Source organism: Bos taurus, chromosome 7 (genome assembly GCF_002263795.3).
Source record: "Bos taurus isolate L1 Dominette 01449 registration number 42190680 breed Hereford chromosome 7, ARS-UCD2.0, whole genome shotgun sequence".
Taxonomy (NCBI): Eukaryota; Metazoa; Chordata; class Mammalia; order Artiodactyla; family Bovidae; genus Bos; species Bos taurus.
The window spans coordinates 16442708-16464598 of record NC_037334.1 but is presented as its reverse complement, the minus strand read 5'-3'; the positions used below and the strand labels follow the sequence as shown (position 1 = coordinate 16464598).

At 57.1% G+C, this 21891-nt stretch overlaps 1 protein-coding gene across 6 annotated transcripts; it reads right to left on the bottom strand.

Annotated features, from left to right (window-relative positions):
- Positions 1–139: 139 nt before the first annotated feature.
- CAMSAP3 (calmodulin regulated spectrin associated protein family member 3) lies at positions 140–16822 on the bottom strand. Of its 6 annotated transcripts, none has more exons than NM_001205534.1 (19): positions 16479–16626; positions 9463–9716; positions 8963–9085; positions 8759–8854; positions 8530–8562; positions 7597–7644; positions 7193–7331; positions 6233–6372; positions 6064–6157; positions 5922–5973; positions 5671–5744; positions 5290–5359; positions 3721–5194; positions 2317–2456; positions 1928–2235; positions 1503–1602; positions 1001–1113; positions 802–920; positions 140–715 (listed from the first exon to the last, which is right to left on the bottom strand). In NM_001205534.1, exons 1-19 carry the CDS (start codon positions 16624–16626, stop codon positions 410–412), a joined length of 3831 nt encoding a protein of 1276 aa, NP_001192463.1. In that variant the 3' UTR covers positions 140–409. The 6 variants fall into 6 exon arrangements, with proteins under 6 accessions (NP_001192463.1, XP_024850381.1, XP_010805143.1 ...); XM_024994613.2 differs by having other exon boundaries at positions 145–715; positions 3721–5143; positions 16479–16822; XM_010806841.3 differs by lacking the exon at positions 7597–7644 and having other exon boundaries at positions 145–715; positions 16479–16822.
- Between the last annotated feature and the right edge of the window lie 5069 nt (positions 16823–21891).

The window sequence follows — 21891 nt, the reverse complement described above, 5'->3', positions numbered from 1 at the left end:
AAGGGGGCAGACAAGAGGCTGGAGCAGGATCAAGAGGGAATTGGGAGACAGGAAATGGCGAGTGTGGGAAACCTCTCCTGCAGAGATGTCCCCAGCCCCCCAGCCAGCCTCGAGGAGATGGCCAGTAGTCTCCAGTAGTCTCGCTCTCTTTAAATTACTTTATTCAAGAAGGTGGGGAGGACAGACGGTTGGGGGGGACTGAGCTGAGCCCTGAGTCCTTGAACCTCCCAGCTCAGCCCCCACAGCAGGACGGGACAAAAATTAGGGGGTGGGGACTCCAGCCCCACCCAGACAAGGTCGGGGACAGACAGGACCCAGGAACACCGACTGACTGTCCTCCGGGCTGGTCCCCGGAGGGGGCGGCAGTCGGAGTACACAGGGCCCGGCCTGCGGACCACCCAGGATGGGGCTATTTGGGGGTGCTGCTGCCCTTCTTGGGAGTGGTGGGCTTCTTGCTCTGCCAGAGGTGTCCCTGGATGGTGAAGGCATCCACGCTCATGGACATGGTCTTGGCGGGGATCTGCGTGAAGCGCTTGCGGTCTGAGTTGTACTTGTAGATGCCCTCGACCATGGCTGGCGTGACCGTGCGGGGGCCATAGCCCGCCAGCCGTGATAGCTCCTCTGTTTCTGCGGACAATGTGTACAGGGCCCGGAACTGGCAGCTTGAGTCGCGGAAGAGGATCAGGAAGTGGTTGGCCTTGCTCTTCTCGATCTCCTGGTGGGCGGCAGACACAGTTAGCCAGGCCACCAGAGACCCCCCACCTGCCCCTGACCCCCTATAAAGCCCCGGCAAGGGCCTACCTCAAGAATGCGGTTCTTCTGTGGCTCATTCACCTTGCCTGCCAGGCAGCAGTGTGACAGGGCATTGTGGATGATGAACTTGTTGGACTTGGCACTCGGCTCCTTGTACAGCCGCGGACCTAGGGGGCAGGGCAGTGAGCAGGGACTGGTGGGGGCCGGTGCTCACCACCCCCCCACCCCCGAAAGTCCTACCACCTACCCGTATACTCAGGCACTGAGGCCGGGGAAGATGCGTTGCTGCCATTGTCCCACTCACGTTCGCGGCTGCCGGGCAGGCGGCTTGGGGACATGAGGCCAGATGGAGATGGAGCCCTGCGGGGGAAGGTGGGATGGGGTGGGGGTGCGGTCAGTGGTGGACGAAGTCAGTATGCAGTGAGACCCAGGAAGGGTGCGCCCAGGACAATGGCAAAGCAGGATGTATCCACAGATACCATCTGTGCTCCTAAGTCCCTGGAGGGCCAGGTCCCAGCCCTGGGCACGCTGAATACGGGAGCAGAGAGACGCATCCTTAGGTTCTGTCTCAGGTGTGTGACCTTTCATCTCTGGCACCATATCACCATATGGCTCCTTGTGCCATACCACACTCCTAGGCATGCATTCACACACACACTCACTCACACACACACACACACACACACACACACACACACACGCACACTCTTGAGAGGCATGTGGCACATGCACGTCCAGGCCAAACTCACCGAGACGTGGGCCTCTTCACACCAAGGTTACTGGGGCCCTCGTTGGCCACCGTGGACAGAGACAGGGTGGACTGGGAGTAGATTTTGCTGAGCCGAGAGCCTGGGAGCAGAGGGTGTCAGGTCAAGCACCCCCCACCAAACCCCCTTACCTCCACGTATGCCTAGGGGACCTGACCTGGCCAGTTGGAGAAGGAACATGGGGGTCAACCCTGCCTAAGACCCTCACCCCACACTGACTATCCCCCGTCCCCCCTAAGCCAGGCTGTAGGGAAGCAGTGCCTGACCTATTAAGCTGTGGAGAGAACTCTGAGCCAGTACCCTTTACCCTGCTGTGGCCCCCACGTCCTTCTGGAAGCCTTGAATCCCCACACCGCAGCCCTGTGTATATACCCCAAGCCGCCCCACTTGCCCCCTGGGGGCCTCACCCAGCAGTCCACGGGCTGGGCTCCGAGCCAGGGCCGAGTCATCACAGCAACCAGAGCGTGGCCGAGGGGCCCTCCGACCGCCGCGGCCCGGCCCCCCACTCCCTGCTGCCCGGGGCCGCAGCACCTTATCAAGATCGTCCATCAGCTTCAGCTGGGCCCGGCGTTCATACTCCAGCCGTGTGAACTCCCCCCGCCGGGGGCCCACCTCCTCCTCAGCAGGGGCCCGGGCAGCTGGGGCTGGGATTGCAGCAGAGGCCGTAGGAGCTGTGGGTGCAGGGGGGCTGGGGGTCACCTCCTCCTGGACCAGCCTATGCACAGAGGAGATGGACACAGTCAGACAGGTGGCAGGGTTGCCGGGGGCAGAGGTCCTGGGCTGAGCTCAGCCTCACCTCGAGGCCTCCTCCCTCCGCTGCTCCTTCTCAGCCTCCTGCCACTGCTTCCTCCGCCGTGCCTCCTCTGCCCGCCGCTGCTGCCGTTCCAGCAGGCTGGCCCGCTTCTGGGCCATCTCGTCCTCGGGCTTGTCTTCATCCTGGGGGCAGGCACCAAGTGTAGCTGGCTGTCCCTCCCCTGGTTCGGCTGGAGTCTGTTTCGACCCAGCCTGCCAGTCACTCACATGTCCTTGAGTTTTTGTCATTGGTCTGAAGGCGTTTGGTGGGTGCCTGCTGTGTGTGTGACCCCATGCTGGGTTCTGGGCACACAAAGGCCTCAACCCAGCTAGGACGCAACACTGGTGAGCACACTGGTGGGGCAGGATTTATCCTAGTCTGGAGATACCAGGAGAGGTTTCCTGGAGGAAGCAGCCTAGGAGAATGAGGTGGACTGAACTGGGTGGGGTTGAGTGGTGAGGAGTGCAATCTGGGGCGGGAACAGGAAGTGCAAAGGCCCTGAGACCAGAGCAGGTTGAGCAGGTGTGGAGCAGGGAGGCCAGTTTATTCTAGGACCAAAGGGGAGCCACAGGAGGGTTTTAAATAGGGGAATGTGTGTTAGTCGCTCAGTTGTGCCCGGCTGTGGCCCCATGGACTGTAGCCCGCCAGGCTCCTCTGTCCGTGGGATTCTCCAGACAAGAATATTGTTAGCGGGTTGCCATTCCCTTCTCCAGGGGATCTTCCCAACCCAGGGATTGAACTCCAGTCTCCTGCATTGCAGGCAGAATCTTCACTGTCTGAGCCACCGGGTAAGCCCACAGATGGGAGTGACAAAGTCTAATTTACATTTTAAATAAATGCTAACTGCTCAGTTCACAGTGGTCAGGGATTGGTGTGGTGAGGGGTGGGCAGTGGAGACCAATCAGGACGAGACTGCTGGTGTCCAAGTAAAAGGTGCTGGCCCAGGCTGGGGATGCCGACAGAAAGAAGAGTGATTGGATATGGGAAAGTTCAAAAGAGGAACTGGTAGGGCCATGCTGGGGGCAGTGGGGAGGAGAGGACAGGAGGGAGGGGATGCTGTGGAAGATGCCAGCCGCATCTGTTGATCTGCCTATTCCTGTTCACCTGTCCGTAACCCACCTACCCATCCGTCTACTGGGCCACCCCTGTCCATCTGTCTACCACTTACTTTGTATTCCCCCACTACCCACCGCATCTACATGTCCATCTGACCACACACACCTTGTAGGTCTGCCTCTCCCACCTGGCTAACCATCTATCCATTCTGTTCCCCTACCAGCTCTATCTGTTTAGTCATACACTGAGAAAGCCCCATCCATGCGACCACCTGTCCACCTGCCTGTCTGCCCATCCGTCCGTTCATCCATCCGCCCACCTGGCCCCGCCCCCACCTGCTCAGGTGCTCACCTTATAGAAGAAGCCCAGTCCGGTGCGGGGCTCTCCCTCTGAAGACACTTCCTCCTCTAAGGAGTCCTCAGCCCCAGGGGGGCTCCCATCTCCCTCGTCCTCAGCTGCTGGCTCCTCCAGGCTGCTCAGTGGGATCTCGATGAGGCCGGGCCGTGCTGCGGGCTCCTCGGGGGGCGGCCCCTCGGCCAGGAGGATGGAGGAGCGCGTCTGCACCGGCACCTGGCTCGGCGAGAACTTGCGCAGATGGGGGAGGCTGTCCACGTCGTGTGGGGGCGTGAGCACCCTGGTCAGGGGCGCCAGCCGCAGCTCTGCTGGCCGCGCGTGTTTGGGGCTGCGGGGTGTGGGGCTGGGGCCGGGGCTGGGGCCCGGCCCGTGGCTGCGCCGGGCAGCTGGGGCGCGCCGGGCGGGGCTGGGGGATGCAGCTTTGGGGCCTGCTGTGGGACCGGGGATGACCCACGCGGCGGCAGCGGGAGTAGGGGCGACTGTGGAGGACTCGGGTGGGGCCAGGAGCCGCTGCTGCTGGTCTGTGAGCCTCTGCATGTCCCGTTGCAGAGAGTTCAGCGCCGCGCTCAGCTTGCTCACTGCCCGGTTATAGTCCCCCAGTCCTTCGGGGGGCACCGGGCCCAGTTCTGGTGAGAAGGTCACCGCCTTTGGCCGTGGGGATGGCTCACCCTGGCCCTCACCTGCTGGCCGCTCCCCGCCAGGGGCCGGGCCCAGCTCTGCCTCTGCTTCCCCACCGGCCTCCCGGGGCTGCACCTGCAGGAAAGCATTCTTGCCCAGTCGTTGGCGGTGCTTGGCAAAGATGGCCTCGATCCGTCGCTTCTGGGCCTCGATGGCCCGGCGTTTCTCCTCTAGCCGGGCTCCAAGCTCACTCATCTCCGAGCTCAGGGCCTCCGGTGCCCCCGGGGTGGCCACCGGGGACCCGGCCTCGACCTCGGCCTTCACCAGCTGCTTCTTGCGTTCAGCAAAGCTGGTCATCTTCACTTCAGAGTTGCTGGCTGCTGGGGATGAAGCTGCCACCTTTGGGGAGCCCTCAGGCAGGGCTGGTGGTTTTGATACCTCCCCAGCTGGGCAGGGAGCTGGTTTTGAGGGGCCCTCGGGGTGGGGCAAGTAGGCAGGTACTTTGGTGGGCCCGTCAGGCAGTGGTTTCGAGGACCCCTCCAGTGGGTAGGGGGAAGCCAGCGGCAGTTTGGAGGACCCCTCAGGGGAGTGGAGGTAGAAGCTGCCATCGGCAGCCCCATCTGGGAGCAGCCGAGGCTCGGCACTGTGGATGATCTGCAGGGCCTCCTCGATGGTAGGCAGGTCGCCAGTCTCCGGGGGTGGCTGCGCGGGGGTCCGGGCTGGCACAGGGCGCTGGGGACCCAGGCTGTCTGAGCTGACGGAGCGCAGTAGGACGGGGTCTCCCATGACAACATCCACGTCGCTGTCCAGGCCAAAGGGGGTGCTGAACGACACGGCCTGGGAAAGGGGACGGCTGGGCGGCCGGAGGGAAGGGTCAGCCCCTGGGACAGGTCCAGGCCCCACCTGGCCCCTCTGACTCCACTGCCTGGGCCCTTTCGATGTGCTCACCTGAGCTGACGGTTCCAGGCTTTGCCGAGGGCCTCCATGTGGGACATGGACGGGGAGGACTTCAGCGAGCCTGGGGAGGGGTGATGAGTGGTCATTCTGGGGTCACTGGGGACCCTGGGTGGGGTAAGCTATGGGGTGTCAGTGGGTGAGTCACTGATGGGGCATTATGTGGATGGAGAGCTGGGGGCCACGTGGTGTCACTAGGGGGTCCTTGTGAGGAGGTCATTGTGGGGGCCAGTGAATGTCACCAAGGAAGTCATTCAGGTACCAGACAGACCCAATGGAGGGGTCACAAGGTGCCCACATGAGGTCAGCAGGGGCAGTCTTTGGGTGTGGGGGGGGGGGCGGATCTCCAGTGACGAGCCATCCCCCTGCCCTCACCTGTGGATCCTCGGAGTGGGGACTGGGGGCCACCAGGTGACAGGAGTGGATGGCGGAAATTGAAGACAGGAGAGCTGCCAAGAGAGGTGTGTCAGCCAAGGGTCCCCCCATCCCCCTCCCCTCCCCCCTTGGGAGTGGAGACCAGAGTATCCCCCCGACACCTTCCCTCTAGCCAACCCAGCAGGAGGAGGGACCCAGCAGGAGGAGGAACCCGTCGTGGCTGGGAAGTCTCCACCCACCAGGGGATGTACCTGCTGCCGCTGTTCTGGGGAGTAGAGGCCTCTGTGGCCTGGGGGGAGGCGGCTGTACACAGAGCAGAGGGTCAGGCAGGGCTTGGTCTTCCCACTATCCCCCTCAACCTCACCCCACCCCAGGCCCGGGGCCAGGCCTTACCGTGACCATCAGGCAGATCCTTGACCTGCACAAAGTCGGGTTTCAGCACCTCGAAGCACATGAACAACTCAGCCAGCAGCACCATCAGGTTGACCTGGAGGCGAGAGGCAGGGTCAGCCGCCCGGACCCACAGCCCCGGATGCCCATGAGGCCCACGAGGTAGCCTTACCTTGAGGGGCGGTGGGACATAGAGAAGGTCCTCCAAGGACAGCGGGCAGCCCCGAGGGAGGCGGGAGGCACAGAAATCCTGCACCAGCTGGAGGTTGTACAGGCTGTCCGCCACAGACATGGGGTCCTTGAGGCATACCTCTGTCGGGACAGGATGCCTGGGTCCCTGGCTCTCCAGGAAGGAGGACGGGGTCCCAGCACACAATATACACGGACACCTTCGACTGATGAGCTGAGCCGGGCCCCCTTCATAAGGTGGGTGTCATGACAGGCTGGCTGTCCCTCAGGTCTTTGCATCTACTGTCCCCACCGCCTGGAATGCTAGTCCCCCGAGAACTCAGCTCAAATGGCTTCTGACTACCCAGCACCTGACAAAGTACTTAACATCCAGAATATTCCTCTAGATGAACTTATGGTTCATTCTCTCTCAACTAGGATGTGAGCCGCCTGAGGCCAGGGGCAGGTCCATATTGTTTTGGTTGGATCTCTTGGTGCCTACAATAGGATCTGGCACACAGTTTCTACTCTACTCACATTTGCTGCAGGACTGAATTATGGAATCACACAGTATGGCTCAGATGGTAAAGAATCTTCCTGCAATGCAGGAGACCTGGGTTCGATCCCTGGGTTGGCAAGATCCCCAGGAGGAAGACATGACAACCCACTCCAGTATTCTTGCCTGGAGAATCCCATGGGCAGAGGAGCCTGGCAGTCTACAGTGGGGTCACAAAGTGTCAGACACGATTGAGCAACTAACACACACTGAATTATAGGCAGCACAGAGACGTTTAGACACTTGGGCAAGGTCACACAGCTCATTAATAGGAGAGAGATGTTCAAACTCAGGTCTGCCAATCCTGGGAGCTACACTTAACAGTCTCTGTGATACTCTGGGGACAGGAGCCAAGGCCTGGGTGCCAGGCTCGTCGGGACAGGATCTGGCTCAGACCCATTCACTCACCCTCAAGTCGCAAGAGCTGGGGACAGTAGCAGTGGATTGTGGCGGCCAGCGCAGCCCCACTTGCCAGGTCCTGGAGGCTGGTCACCGTCGGAAAGCAGGGGGCACGTCGGGCCACCGCACGGTCCTTGCGATATCGAATCTGCGGGTGGGAGTCGTGTCAGGTCAGAGGTCAGGCTGGCCTCCAAGTCCGTGGTCATGCAAGCTGTGTGGGGAGGCCTGGGGTTTCCACCACGAAGGGGCGTGAAGCCAGGGGGGTCCCAGAGCCAGTGTGGGAGGGGGGCCAGCCTGGAGCAGGGTGGGGAAGGGCAGCAGCAAGAGGCAGAGGAGGTGTCCGCGAGCAGCCAGGCCAGCAGCGGGGGCTGGGGGCAGGGACTCCTGAGACCCTGGGGTGGGGGATACATTACCATGGGGGGTTTGCTCCCCGACTCCTTCAAACAGAAGGCAATTGCGTGCTGGGGGGGAGAGGAGCAGCCGTCAGCGGGGCGGGAGGGGTGCTGACTTGCTGGGCCCCCAAGCACACCTCCGGGATGGGGGACGGCCCTGACCCCTGTCCTGAGCCCTGGCCGTCCAGCTCCCTGGCTGTGCTCTGGCCGGCTCTGGGGACCCCAGCACCTCCCAGCACGGAGGGACCCAACAGAGCAGCCTCTCATGCAGCAAGTCCTCCCCCACCCACTCAAGAGACCCAGGCCCTGGCTGGGGGAGGGCAAGCAGAGGAAGCAGGTAGGCAGGAGAGGAGCCCCTGACCCAGGCCCTAGGGTGGGGGGAAGGAGGAGGCCCTGAAGTGAGCAAAGGCAGGGGCTTCAGCCCAAAGCGCCCCCACCCTCACCCCACTTGCAGTGGTCACTTTCCCCTTATTGCACTTCAGGGATGGACACCCCACTGCCTCCAGAGCTGGGAGCAGGGAGCTGTCCTTAGGGAAGCTGGAGGCTCAGTTAGGAAGGTTCCTCTCCCCTCTTTTGGGTTTGAGGATCTTCCTCTTGGCCAGAAGGGTCTTCTCCCTGTGCCCTGCCTGCTGGGGTCAGGATCCATGTGTCTGATGGGCTGGGGTCCTCCCCTCAGAAGCCCCAGAGGTCTCCCCACCTCGGCTCAGGTGGACAAGCCTCTGGATTACTGGGAGGGGAGTCATATACCAGGGGAGAAGTAAGAGCAGAGATGACCCTCTTGCCTTGGTTCCCCAAAGGGCTTCCCTCTGTCCCCCAGGGCTGGGTCCCACTTCCTTTGCTCATAACTGGGAGCAGGGGAGAATAGGAGAGGGAGCGGGACAGGCAGGCAGAAAGAGACACACAGACAGCGACAAGCGGGGCAGGCAGACAGGGCAGAAAGACAGCCCCACTTACAGGAACCAGCTTCCAGTACCAGCGTGTGGGGCACTGATGCCAGAGAGGCAGAGAGGAGAGTGTGGCAGGAGTGGGCAGAGGCAAGGCGGCAGAGAGAGAGAGAGAGAGAGAGAGTCACTTCCGCCCCGCCAAGAGCAGGAATGGCCTCGAGGCACAGCCCCGACCTACCCATCCAGCCCTCAAAGATCCGCCCCTCCCTCCTTCCTTCCATCCATCACCCCAGCCTCACCGAAGGCTGCGCTGGGGCCACCCCATCTGCAGGGGCCGCTGGAGTAGCTCTCTGGGCAGCTTCCTGCTCCGTCTTCTCCTGCAGCCGCCGGATGGTCTGCGGAGCAGGGAGACGTTAGCACTCTAGTCACTGGACCGGTCCTGGCCGCCTCCGGCTGCACCCCCCCGCCCCCCGCCCCCCCATCTTGGCCCAACCCCCACCTACCGTGTCTACCCAGAAAAGGAGCTTGTGCTCCAAGCTGGCTAGGGCCAAGGGACCAGGCAGTGTCTTTGTCCACTCGAAGGCGAAGGCAACCATGAGGGCATCAATGACAGCTAGATGGGCTCCCTGTAGGGGCAAGGGCTGAAGGGTGAGCCCAGAGCACAGGTTGGAGGCCTCCAAGGGAAAAGAAACAGGAAAAACCTGGAGGTGGGAGGGGCTTACAGTGGGACGGGCTTGGGAAGCAGGCCAAGCTTGAAAGGGAAAGTTAAAGTCGCTCAGTGTCTAACTCTTTGAGACCTCATGGACTATATAGCCCATGGAATTCTCCAGGCCAGAATACTTGGAGGTCACAAACTAGGCCTTAGCGATCTGGCGTCCAGAGTAGCGCCTTTTGGGGAGGTGCCTGACTTGGTAGGAGGAGCCAGGGCTGATGGGCGGAGCCTTGGTGGGGGAGGGACCTTGTTTGGTGGGGCGGGGCCTGGCTGGGCAGGGGCGGGGCCTACCATGAGGATAGGCTGGTGCCTCAGGTCGGCCTCCTGCACCGGGCGCTCGGGCAGCGCAGGCACTGTGCCCCTCCGTGCCAGCAATGCCAGAAGCGCAGAGGGGCTAGGGGGTGCTTCGAGCTGCGGCAGCGCCTGGCGCCAGGCCCGGCAGTACAGCTCGGCCGAGAACAGCAGCCGTGTCACCGGGGGCTTCACATGCTCCTGGGCGTACTGATCCGTGTAGAAGGGCTCCCACAGCTCCGAGGGCACATGCTCTGCGGGGGCGGAGTGGAGGTAATGGCAGAGTCAGGGCACGGGGCACAAACCCCCATACTTGCAACCCCACAGACTAGGTAGCCTACCAGGCGCCTCTGTCCATGGAATTCTCCAGGCAAGAATACTGAAGTGGGTAGCCATTCCCTTCTCCAGGACCCAGGGATCAACCCAGGAATCGAACCCGGAACTCCAGCATTGCAGGCAGATTCTTTCCCGTCTGAGCCACCAGGGAAGCCCTTACATACAATTACATGGCCCCAATTAAAGCAGGGGTGGATGGGGTGTGGGTTGGGGCAGGTCTGTACCAAGAAGGATGGCACCAAGATGAGAGAATAGGGGAGCTGGGCTAAGATGAGAGGCGCAAATGCAGAGGAGTTTCCCAGAGGAAGGGATGACGGAGTTTCTGGCAGGGGGCTCTGCATACAAAGGAGAGACGGTGGGTGGGACGGAGCACCAAGCCTAGAGGAGGTGGCGGGCTCTTGGACCCAGAGTGGAAATGGAGGTCAGATAGGCGGGGTCTTGAAGCCACGCCTCTCGCCTTCACCTAAGGACAACAGTGACTCGAAGGGTTAATGGACCTCCCCGGTGCTTCCCCTTACAGCAACCCTAGGAAGAGGCAGCCTGGGCACACGTGGTAACTCCGCTTTATAGATGAGGAGACCTAGGCACCAAGGCCACACAGCTGATCAAGGCTGGGACTGGGGGACTTCCCTGGTGGGCCAGTAGCTAAGACTCTGCACTCTCTTGGTCAGGGAACTAGATCCCACATGCCGCAACTAAGAGTTCGCATGGCACAACTAAATATCCAAACAAATAAATATTAAAAATAAAAAAAAAAAAAGGTTGGGACTGGGATTCAAACCCAGGTCTCAAGGAGACTACACCCTTAGAGTGGAGGCTGGAGGTGGGATGAGCTGTGGAGCAGGGGGCTGGCTGGAAGGGCATAGAATGGAGGAGGGGACAGACTGCAAACACGTTGAGAGGGGTGAATGGCCTGAACTTGGTGACTGAAGGGGGGGTGGGGGTGGGGGGAAGAGAGGCACCCAGAGCCCTATCTGGAGGGGGAAGACAGGCAGGAGAAAGAGGGTGTTGGCTGAGATGGGGGTACAGGAGGGCCGGGGACTTAGAGGCAGCCATGGAAACTCTGAAAGAGAGGGGCAAGGTAAGACGAGGAGGCTTGAGGAAGCCCCAGGGGGAGGGGGGCAGTAGCAGAACCCCAACCAAGTAAAACCCAAGGGTGAGGAGGAGAAAAATCAGAGCCACTAGGAAGATTCGGGAGGTAGAGGAGGAGGATCCAACTCGGTTAGATCTGCCCTCCTGGGCCTTCCAGGGAGGCCCCAAGTCTTATCCCAGTCAGAGCCGCTGCTCTGTACACGTGGGTTATGCCTGTGTTGGAAGAATGCAAGAAGGCAGGATTGTACCGTTCAGAAACATTTGAACGTGACATACCAGGCCTTCCTCAGGTGCCTGAGTTCACAGCAGTGCTCCCCCAGGGTCCCGGCCCTCAGCTACAAGGACCCAGGCACCCTTGCCTTCAACCCCTCCCTGCCCCTCCCTGATCTTTCCCCACACCTTAAACTCACACTTGACCTTCCCACTTAATACCCAAACCTTGTGAAGAGTTGGGCCATCTCCCTGACCCTTGAAGGAAAAGCTCTCCAGAGCAAGAGATTATATTATGTGAAGTCAGACAGAGAAACACATATATCAAACCCCATCGCTTGGAATATGTGGAATATTCCATATGTGGAATCTAAAAAAATGATACAAAGGGGCTTATTTACAAAACAGAAACAAGACAGAAAACAAACTTAGGGTTACTAAAGGGGAAGCAGGGAGCAATTAATTAGGAATTTAGGATTAACGTATATATAGTACTATGAACTAGATAACCAAATAGGACCTACTGCAGAGCACAGAAAACTATACTCAATATCTTGTAATAACCTACACTGAAAAAGAATCTGAAAATGAATGTGTGTGTGTGTGTGTGTGTTCAGTCGTTCAGTCATGTCCAGCTTTTTGCAACCCCATGGACGAGCTCATCAGCTCCTTTGTCCATGGAATTTTCAAGGCAAGAATCCTGGAGCAGGTTGCCATTTCATACTCCAGGGGATCTTTCCAACCCAGGGATCGAACCCATGTCTCTTGCATATCCCTCATTGACAGGTGGGTTCTTTACCACTTCGCCACCTGGGAAGCCTATATATGTATGTATAACTGAGTCAGTTTGCTGTTTATGTGAAACTAAACACAACATTGTAACTATACTCCAATTAAAAAAAAGAAAAAAGTTCTCCAGGTTCTCTTTCCTTCCACTCTACTCCCGATCGGACTCCTCCCCATCCGTTCCTTCCCTTGTAGCTCCCAGCCTTCCCAAGGCCAGCAGTGGCGTTCCAAAGCCCACTATCTTGCCTGGGCTCTCTGCCGAGCATCTCCTTCTTTGGGAAGTCTTCCTCCCTCTGGTGTCTCCCAACATCCTCTTTCTCTTTCTCTCACCACTCAAGCCTGGCTGCCTGCCCCCATGCCTTTTCATTGCTGGGCTCCTGATAGCTCTGTCTGAGCAGCCCTGTCAATGGACATGCTCTCCCCACCTCCTTCCCACCACAATGATGGCTTCCATAGTCATCTGAGCACTGCCTCCTGCTGCAGCTCAGGCATTGCCCCTAATCCTTAGCATCCTTCTCCTTCTCTCTGTTCCCATCACAGTAAGAGAACACCATCTCTCCTTCTCTCTCCCCACCTCCAACATCCAGCCTCAACTCACCGGGGTTCAGCTCCTGGCATCCCCTGAAGCCAAACCCTCCTCCCTCTCTCTCTAGCTCCAGGTTTGTTTCCTGCTCTCATCAGCAAAATGAAACAAGTTTCTTTCCTGCAGGACTTGTCAGGGCCTTGAAGACGACAACTTGAGCTGGAGCTACCGATGGCTACTGTTTATTAAGGGGCTTCCAGGGTCAGGGGCTTACCAGGTGGTGCAATGGTAAAGAATTCACGTGCCAGTGCAGGAGACACAAGAGACGTGGGTTTGATCCCTGGGAGGGGAAAATCCCCTGGAGAAGGGCATGGCAACCCACTCCAGTATTCTTGTCTGGGAAATCCCAGGGACAGAGGAGCCTGGTGGGCAACAGTCCATACGGTTGCAAAGAGTGAGACACAACCCAAGCACACACAATGTTTATCAAGTACTTAGGTTATACTAGTGTGTCTTTGCCGAGGCACAACTGGCATTTGGGGGTGGATGATTTGTGTTTAGTGGGGCTGTAGGTGTGGGGAATTGGGGCAGGGAGTGCTGTTCTGGGCATTGTAACATATTTAGCAGACTTCCTGGTCTCTCCTCGAGAGCTGACAAGAGCACTGTCCTCTCTAATAGTGACCACCAAAGATATTCCCAAACATGGCCCCTAAGTGACAAACTCATCCTCGGTTGAGAACTACGGCTCTATGCTATGTGTATTGGAGCACTTAATACTGTCCGACAGGAATAGAATACAAGCCACACAAGAAGTTTAAATTTTTCTATTGCACCGTTTAAAAAGCAGCAAGGAGTAACAAGACCTTATAATATATCTCACCCAATATATATATATATTGGTAATATATATCTTAGTAATATATCTCATCATATATATATATATGTCCAAAATATTATTTCAACATGTCAACATAAAAACATTATTAATGGGATGTTCACATTTTTTTTTGGTACCAGGTCTCCAGAAGCCACTGTGTATTTTACATTGACAGCCTTTCACAAGTCAGATCAGCCACATGTTGCTCTTGAGAGTCCCTTGGATTGCAAGGAGATCAAACCAGTCAGTCCTAAAGGAAGTCAACCTTGAATATTTATGGAAGGACTGATGCTGAAGCTCCAAAACTTTGGCCATCTGATGCGAAGAGCCGACTCATTGGAAAAGACCGTGATGCTGGGAAAGATTGAGGGCAGGAGGAAAAGGGGGCGACAGAGGATGAGATGGTTGGACGGCATCACCGACTCAATGGACATGAGTTTGAGCAAGCTCCAGGAGATAGTGAAGGATAGGGAAGCCTGGTGTGCTGCAGCCCATGGGGTTGCAAAGAGATGGACACAAGTAAGTGACTGAACAACAATATGTTGCTCGTGGCTACCACGCTGGACAGCACAGCTAGTCTTTGGACCACCCGCCTTGTGTGCATCTGCTCCTGGCATTCCTTTTCTTTTTTTAATTGGAGGATAACTGCTCTACGATGTTGTATTGGTTTCTGCCACACACCGCTGATATGGAATCAGCCATAAGTATCCATATATTCCCCTCCCTCTTGAGCCTCCTCCCACCCCCCTTGCTCATGGAATTCTTATGAAACTTATCCATTGTACAGATAGGAAAACATAGACCCAGACAGCTAATATGACTTGGCCAAGATCCAAAGAGATAGTAAAGGGTGGAGCCGACAGGACCCTAGCTCCCTAGAGCATCACAGGGAGGTTCTGGAGGCCTGAGGGACTGCATGTAGCACTTCCCAAACTTGTGTAAAGATGGCACCCTTCCTTATCTTATCTCTGAGCTCACTGTGGAGCCCACTAGCCTGCATTCTTGCCCAACCTCCTCAGGCCTGTGCCCCAGGCCACCAGAAAGACCCCATCCCCCTAGCCATTTTTCCCCAGAGGGGCAACTGCATAGCTGATCTCATCTTGTCAGTCCCCAAACACCTTCCCCAGCTCCCCAGGGCCCTCAGATCCCCACATGTGGCCTGAGAGGACCTCTCCAATGGCACCAGACTCCCTCATCGCCCCCAGCCACTCCTGGGCACAGCACAGAGAACTCCCTGTGGGTCTCCTCCCCCTAGAAAACTCCTACACACCCTTCAAGGTCCAAACGCTCTCTCCTCTAGTGAGCTGTCTGTCCCTTCTCCTCCCTTCCCTGGAAGACTTCTAGGATTTCCTCCCCTAGCCCCTCTGTAAGGGCTGGCAGCCCTCTTCCACACTGCTTGGACATCACCAGCTTTATCACTAGAAGAAGCAACGGTCTAGTTTCAGGTCCCATCGTCCTCTCTCCAGAGTTCATCCCCATCTTTTCTGTCCTGAGAGCCCAGCACTGGCCTGGCACCCAACAGGCATCAGTAGAGAGTTCCAGAGTTCATGGATCAAGCAGGGGTCTGCTCACCACTTTCTGCTTAGAGCCTGGGGTCTCCCCTTCCTCAGTCCCCCTCTGTTCAGAGAACATGGGTGAGGGGACAGACTGAACTTGACCCTCCGGGACCATATCACACAATTCAGGGGAGCTGAGTCAGTGAAAACAGAACCAGGTGAGTCAGGGCATCCTCCCAGAGACCTGACTTTTCTTTCTGCAAAATGTAATAGTAATTTCTCTTCTGTCCCCTGGACAGAGGACAAATAATATTATTAATAAAAATACCACTGGTCATGGCAGCAGAAATAGCAGCATCCACTTAGTGTGTATAGTGGGCCAGACACAGAAGAATCCCATGGTCTGTCTCACCTTGTGAAAGATGAAACTGGGACCCCACTCACCCCAGCACTGCCCTGGGACTTAGTGGACAATTGTGAAATGGAAAACAAAGTGAATACATGCCTTCTTTTACAGAGGACTCAACAGAAGCTTAGAGAATTGGGTTAATTCATCCACATTCTGGGGGAATGTGGCACTCAAACCCAGCTGATTCCCAAAGCTGAGTCCTCTGTGGCCTCATAACTTGGGATGGGGGGACTGGGGCAGGCTGGGCTCTCTCCCTGCCAAGCCTTCCTCTCTTCCTCAAGCAGGTATTTGGGGGTGGGTGGGCCCTAGAGTGGGCCCTGCCTGGGAGACTGCAGGGAAAGAGATTGGGAGAAAAAGACAGGCTCAGGCGGAACCAGGAGACAGATGGACAGCTGTCACCAAGACCCACACCCAGAACAGGTTGATCTGGGAAGGCCACTGAAGGGGGGATGGGCTGTGCTCAGCTGGTGCCAAGACCAGTGGGCAGGACCCGTAGGCGGGCAGGGCGTCCCCCCAGAAGGCCCAGACCTTAATTAACTCCTCTTCCCCATGGCCAGGCCCTGACTCCTGGCTCTGGCATGAGGCCATGACTGAAACTGCCCTGGGCCTCAAATCCTAGGGATGTACCCGCATCCTCCTCCCCCGTGGGGTGGCCCGAAGTCTCCACACATGTGGGTCTTGGGGAGGAAGTGGGACAAGGCCCCACACCTGGCCCCCACTCCCGGCGATCATGGATAAGCCATTTCCCTTCTGCCGGGCTCGCCCGCCTCCTGAGTAAAATGGGGCAATAAGTCACAGCTGCCAGCCGCCGGCCGGGGCCATGGAGGCGAGAGAGGGGCTTCCTGGAGCTCCCTTCGCCGCTCGCAGCGCAGGCAGGGCCGACGCCGGGTGTGTGTGTCCGGCCTGGACTGGGGCGGGGGTCCTCGCGGGCGCGTGATATAAGGGTGTAAAGGGTGGGGGGAGGACGTGCCAGAGGCGAGGCGAGGCTCGCCTGGGGGACACCACTCGGCCCACAGGCCCTGCCCGGCTCACCTGGGGACCCGGACGCCCCGCTCGTGGCGCGGAGCTGGGCAGCCGGCCCCACCCCCACCGCGCTCCCGCAGCCGCGCGGGCAAAGTCCACCGCCCGGGCCGAGCAGGAAGCCCAGAGGCCCGGCGCCGAGGGGCCCAGGCCCGGGGACCCCCCCGCCCCCGGCGGCCGGCGCTATTGTTCCCACGGCCCCGGCCTCCCCAGCGCGGCGCCCCGCCCCCCGCACCTGCCGCCCCCTTCTTCCCCTGGCCCCGGTACCTGCGCCCCCGAATGCGGCCCGCAGCACCCACGCCAGGCTCGCCGCCGCCTTGGCCCGCGAGAAATCGTACTGGTCCAGCGACTTGATCTCGGGCACCAGGAAGGTCCTCCGCAGCGGCCCGGGCCCCGGGGGCGCCGCCTCCACCATGGCGGCGCGGGGGCTGCGGGCACCGGCTCCGCGCTCGCTCGGGCTGGGCTTCGCCGCGCTCGCACCCGGGCCGGGCCCGCTGCCGCCACCACAGCCGCCACCGCCACCGCCACCGCCACCGCCACCACCACCACCACCACCACTGCAGGCGAGCCAGGTGCGGCCGCTCGCGCTCACGACGCTGCGTCGGCCCCGCCCCGGGGCGGAGCCCAGGTGCGCCCCGCCCCCGGCCCTGGCCCCCGACCCGGTCCCCTCGCCTGACCCGGTCCCCTCTCCTCTCCCGGTCCCCTCGCCTCGCCCGATCCCTCGCCGCCGCAGGGTGGGGCGGGCCCAGACTGCGGTGGTGGCGGGGGAGGCTGCGGAGGAGTGTGTGTGTGTGTGTGCGCGCCCGCGCGCGCTTGTCTGTGTGCGCGCACTGGGGAGGATGAGGGACCCTCGGCTTGCGGGTGTGGGTGCAGGCACAAGTGTTGTTTCCTTAGATGAGAATGTGAGCTTGTCATTCCTGGCCCCGGAGGCAGCGCGCGCGTGGGTGCACCTGTTTCTCATTGTGTCTTGGGAGCGTCCAAGAACGGGTGTCTGTGTTCGTACGAGTGTATGGTCTCTGCAAGTGTTTGGGTGGTGCACGAGTGTCTTTGAGGGTGTCTGCATGTGCGTATCTGTGTGAGTGTGTGACAGCGATTGTGTGTGTCCTTGATTTTCATGAGTGTTGTGTTTTCAAGGATCTATATTGTGTAGGTGCCTGTGTCCTTAGAAAACAGGAGTGTGTTTTGTCATTGTGCTTGTGAGTGTGCCTATTTGTGAGCATTTAAATGCACTTGTATTATGTATCAGAGTGTGATGAATGTCAATGAAGGAGGATAAGTGAAAAATTGAGTATGTGTATTTATAGAGTGTGACGGCTTGTAGCTGTGAGTGTGTTTCAGTGGCTGTTACTGGGTATATCTGCAAATATATTTACATTCATGTGTGGATTTGTGATGTCAACAGAATTGGTTGGGGGTGGGGTTCCAACTGTGTATAGATGGGGATTATGTATTTGTATCCAAGTGCATTTGTATATGAGTCTATGAGTGTGATTGTGTGCAATGGATGTCTATGGGGGGAGACATGGCAGAATGTGTTCTGTGCATATATGTGTATTTACATGTAAGTGTATTTGTGGATGACTGCGTTTGGGTATATGGTGTGAATCAGGGTGGTGTGACAGGGTGTGTAAATCGTGGAAGGGGATGTAATTGTGTAAGAATGTCCATTTCTTGGATGCATTTATGAGTGTGCGTGCATGTTAAGTCCTTTCAGTCCTGTCTAACGCTTTGAGACTCCATGGACTGTAGCACACCAGGCTCCTCTGTTCATGGAGTTCTCCAGGCGAGAATACTGGAGTAGGTTGCCATTCCCTCCTCCAGGAGATCTTCCGGACCCAGGGATTGAACCCATGTCTCTTGTGTCTCCTGCATTGGCAGGCAGGTTCTTTACCACTAGCTAGCGCCACCTGGGAAGCCCTTTATGAGTGTGTGCCTATTTCTGTAGGAACTGCAGATATGTGTGAGCAAATCTGTTTGTGGTATGAGCCTGATTGTGTATGTTGGCATGGAGGTGTGTGTGTATGTGTGAATATATGTGTGTGAGCTCAGATATTTGTGTACACAATGCAATTGTGTGGATGTTACTGGGTATACTTGTAAATGTCTGAGCGCCTATTGGTGGATATTTGTTTAATATTTGCTTGTGTGTTCCATAGTGTTTTTTTGTGTGTGTGTGTGTCAACTGTGGGCCTCTTAACTGTGTGTAATTGTGAACACAGGAGTGTTTGTGAATGTTAGGTATTTGTGTAGGTCTAGATGCGTATATCGGAGAAGGCAATGGCACCCCACTCCAGTACTCTTGCCTGGAAAATCCCATGGACAGAGGAGCCTGGTGGGCTGCAGTCCATGGGGTCTCGAAGAGTCGGACACGACTGAGCGACTTCACTTTCACTTTTCACTTTCATGCATTGGAAAAGGAAATGGCAACCCACTCCAGTGTTCTTGCCTGGAGAATCCCAGGGACCGGCCAGAGGGGGTGGTGGGGTGGGGTGGTGGGCCTCGTGGGCTGCCGTCTCTGGGGTCTCACAGAGTCGTACACGACTGAAGTGACTTAGAAGCAGCAGATGTGTATATCAGAGTGCAGTTTTGTGTGTATAGTAAATGTACGTATATGTTTGGGTTTATATGTTATCTGTTTATATGAGCATTGACCTGTATCACTGAGTGTATTGTGTGTATATTTGTGTGTGTGGAGCTGGTGTTTACCTCTGTGTGGATTTGTGGATATTGCACCTGTAACAGTGTGTGTATCTGGTTTCTGAATATAAACTGAGTGCCTGAACATATCTCTTTGTGTATAAGTGCTTTTGTGGGTGCCTGGTTGTGAACATATGGCTGTAGTGTGTGTGTAGGTGTATGTGTGTAAGAAGTCATACTTTGAATGGCTTTGTGGGTGAATAAGGGTAAGTATTTGTGCATCTGGATGCACTTTGGTGTCATATATAAGTGAGACTGGGTGGGTGAATTTCGTGTAAGGGAAACTGAGTCTGTGCATTTACAACTACAGAGGGGTTTCAGTCTATAAACACACACACAGAACAGTGTTTTCTTGACTGTGTAAAATTCTGAGATGAAACTGACTACAGCAAGTCAGTCTCTTTACAACTGCCCCCCACAGGGGTCCCTGAGCCCCATCCTTTGTAGAAATTGCGCATCCGCTTAACATTCAAGGTACAGCGGTGCTTGAGGAGTGGGTCTCCTGGTCCAGAGCATGTTGAGGGGCAGGAGGTGGGTGTGCCTAAGGGAGGGGAGCTGGGGCGTGGGCCCTCCTGTCTGGATGTGCCCGTGCAGGAGTGGGTGTGGACGCACTCACAAAGGGGCCAGTGTGGATGTGTCTGAACACACGTGTGGGATGTGTGTGGCGCACGTGCCCTGGCCCCTATCCCAACCCCCCGCTCCTCCCGCCTGAAAGACATGGACGAGTCCCTTTTTCCCTTGGGCTTCAGTCCCTTTTTCCCCTGGGCTTCGGTGTCCCCATCTACAACACTGTCAGGGGATCCCGGGCTCCGGGGCTAGGGAGGTGACCTGGCGGGGACGGGCGTGCCTGCGTGCCCTGCCCCTCCTGGGAGCGTGGTGTGTCCTGCCGGGACACACGTGTCTGTGCTTTCCCTGGGGAGGTTCTCACGACCTTTGTGGACCCCAAGGGCAAACATGGGTGAAGGCAGTGCCTCCCGCTTGTGGGCACTCTCCCGGGGGATGCATTATGACCACGCAGCCAAAGGCTTTCCCGCCTTGGGAGGCGCCTCCGCTAGCCCTCAACTGCCCGGGGGTGGGAGAGCCAGGGGGCTTCCGGTGGTGTAGGAGCAGGAGCCAGTGGCCTCCTGGCGCCCAGCCCCCACACTGGGCGGACTGGAATGCCTGGCTGGGCTGGACCGCCCCACCCACGCCTGCTGGAAACCACGTCCCACCTTCCCCTCCGGGGTCTTGTTCCTGGGGCCTGGGCGGCTCCAGACAAACTGACTCTCCAGTGTGCACCAGGCGCCCCATCCTAGCAGCCCCCTCCCGCCCTGCCGGCTTCTTTGCTTCCAGCCTCCTTGCTCACCTGCAGGCCTGGCTCTCAAGCCTCTTAACTCATTCGATGGGCCCTGGTTATTAAACGGGGGTGGGTAGGGATGACTTAGAGACTTTGTAGGTCAAGGGTTCAGAACTAAGTTTAGGGAACTGATGAACCCCGAAAAAGCCATCTGCAAAATTATGTATGTGCAGTGCACTTTCAGGGATTGTGCTAACAGATAACAATTTCTGAGAGTACGATATGCCCAGCACAGTCTCATTTAATCCTCACAACCACCCTAGCGTATTATCATACCCATTTCACAGACAGGAAAACTGAAGCCGAGCACCATCAAGTCAGGTGGCAAGGAGAATGTAAGGAGGCTTTGAGCCCAAGTCACCAGGATTCAAGTTGCATCTGCCTAACAAATATGCTGCCCTTCCATTCCAAGGCTGGCCCACATTCTCTACATATCTATGAACCTTCAAATAGAGTTGGGTGAGGCCTCTAGTTTTGGGGATCTCAGAGTGGAGGAAGAAGTCTGAGGTCCCTTTTATGTACCTGCAGCCTACATAGCAAGCTGTGGTGATGGGATTCAGGTATGGTCAGTGCTTCTGTCCTCCACATTCCCACAGTATTCCCACGGTGGTACCTCTGAAGTTTGGCCAGAGTAGAGGGAGATTATTATCAGACCTCCAGGGGCCTCCAGGAGACATTTCTAAAATATTTCAAAATAACGTCTTTTAAAACTAAAACACGATGGTGCATTGCCCAGGGTTGTCCCCGTCCTCATGACACTTCCATGCAGAGGTGATAAACAAATTCATTAAAGAGATCATTTCAGCAAGGGATGAAATAGTGAGACAGGAATGAAACAAAGTGGTGGGGGGCGGGGCAGGGGGGGAGGACCTGGAAATAGCCAGGGTGGGGGCTTCTTCAGTTTGAGACCAGGAGACTTTTTTGAGGAGGGGGAGATGGAGCTGAGACAGGATTGATGACCCAGAGCAGTTGGAGGGAGAGCATTCCAGGCAGAGAGAGTTGCCTGGGCAAAGGGCAAGGGGGCGGGGGGGGGGGGGGGGGGGGGGGGCGGGAGGCAGGTAAAAGCCTGGTGCTCAGGACAGGTCCCTGGAGCTGGTGTGAGTGAGGCAGGCAGAGGAAGATGTTAGAAAGTTTTGGAGTGCTCCTTAAATTCTCTGAAACGCAGATCTTTTTTTTTTTTTTTTGTAATCAAAATGCAATAGAAATTAATTTCTAGGAAAATAAGATTGAAAATGAGATTGAAAAAGACACGCATGGGAATCCCCTGGCAGTTAGGACTTGCGAGCTTTCATTGCAAGGGGCATGGGTTTGATCCCTGATCCAGGAACTAAGATTCCACAAGCCATGTGGCATATGGCCAGAAAGAAAGAAAAAGATGTGCTTAGAGCCAGAAAGCAAGGAACAGCTGACAAGGATCAAGGACAAGAGGATATCCACAGGAGTCAACTAAAAGAGTTTCCAGAGGACAAAGCCAGAGCCATTTGAACAACAAAATTAATCAAGTATTGGGGGACTTCTGTGGTGGTCCAGTGGCTAAGACTCCAAGCTCCCAATGCAGGAGGCCTGGGTTTGATCCCTGGTGACAGAACCAGATCCCATGTACCGCAACTAAGACCCAGCACAGCCAAATAAAATAAATATTAAAAC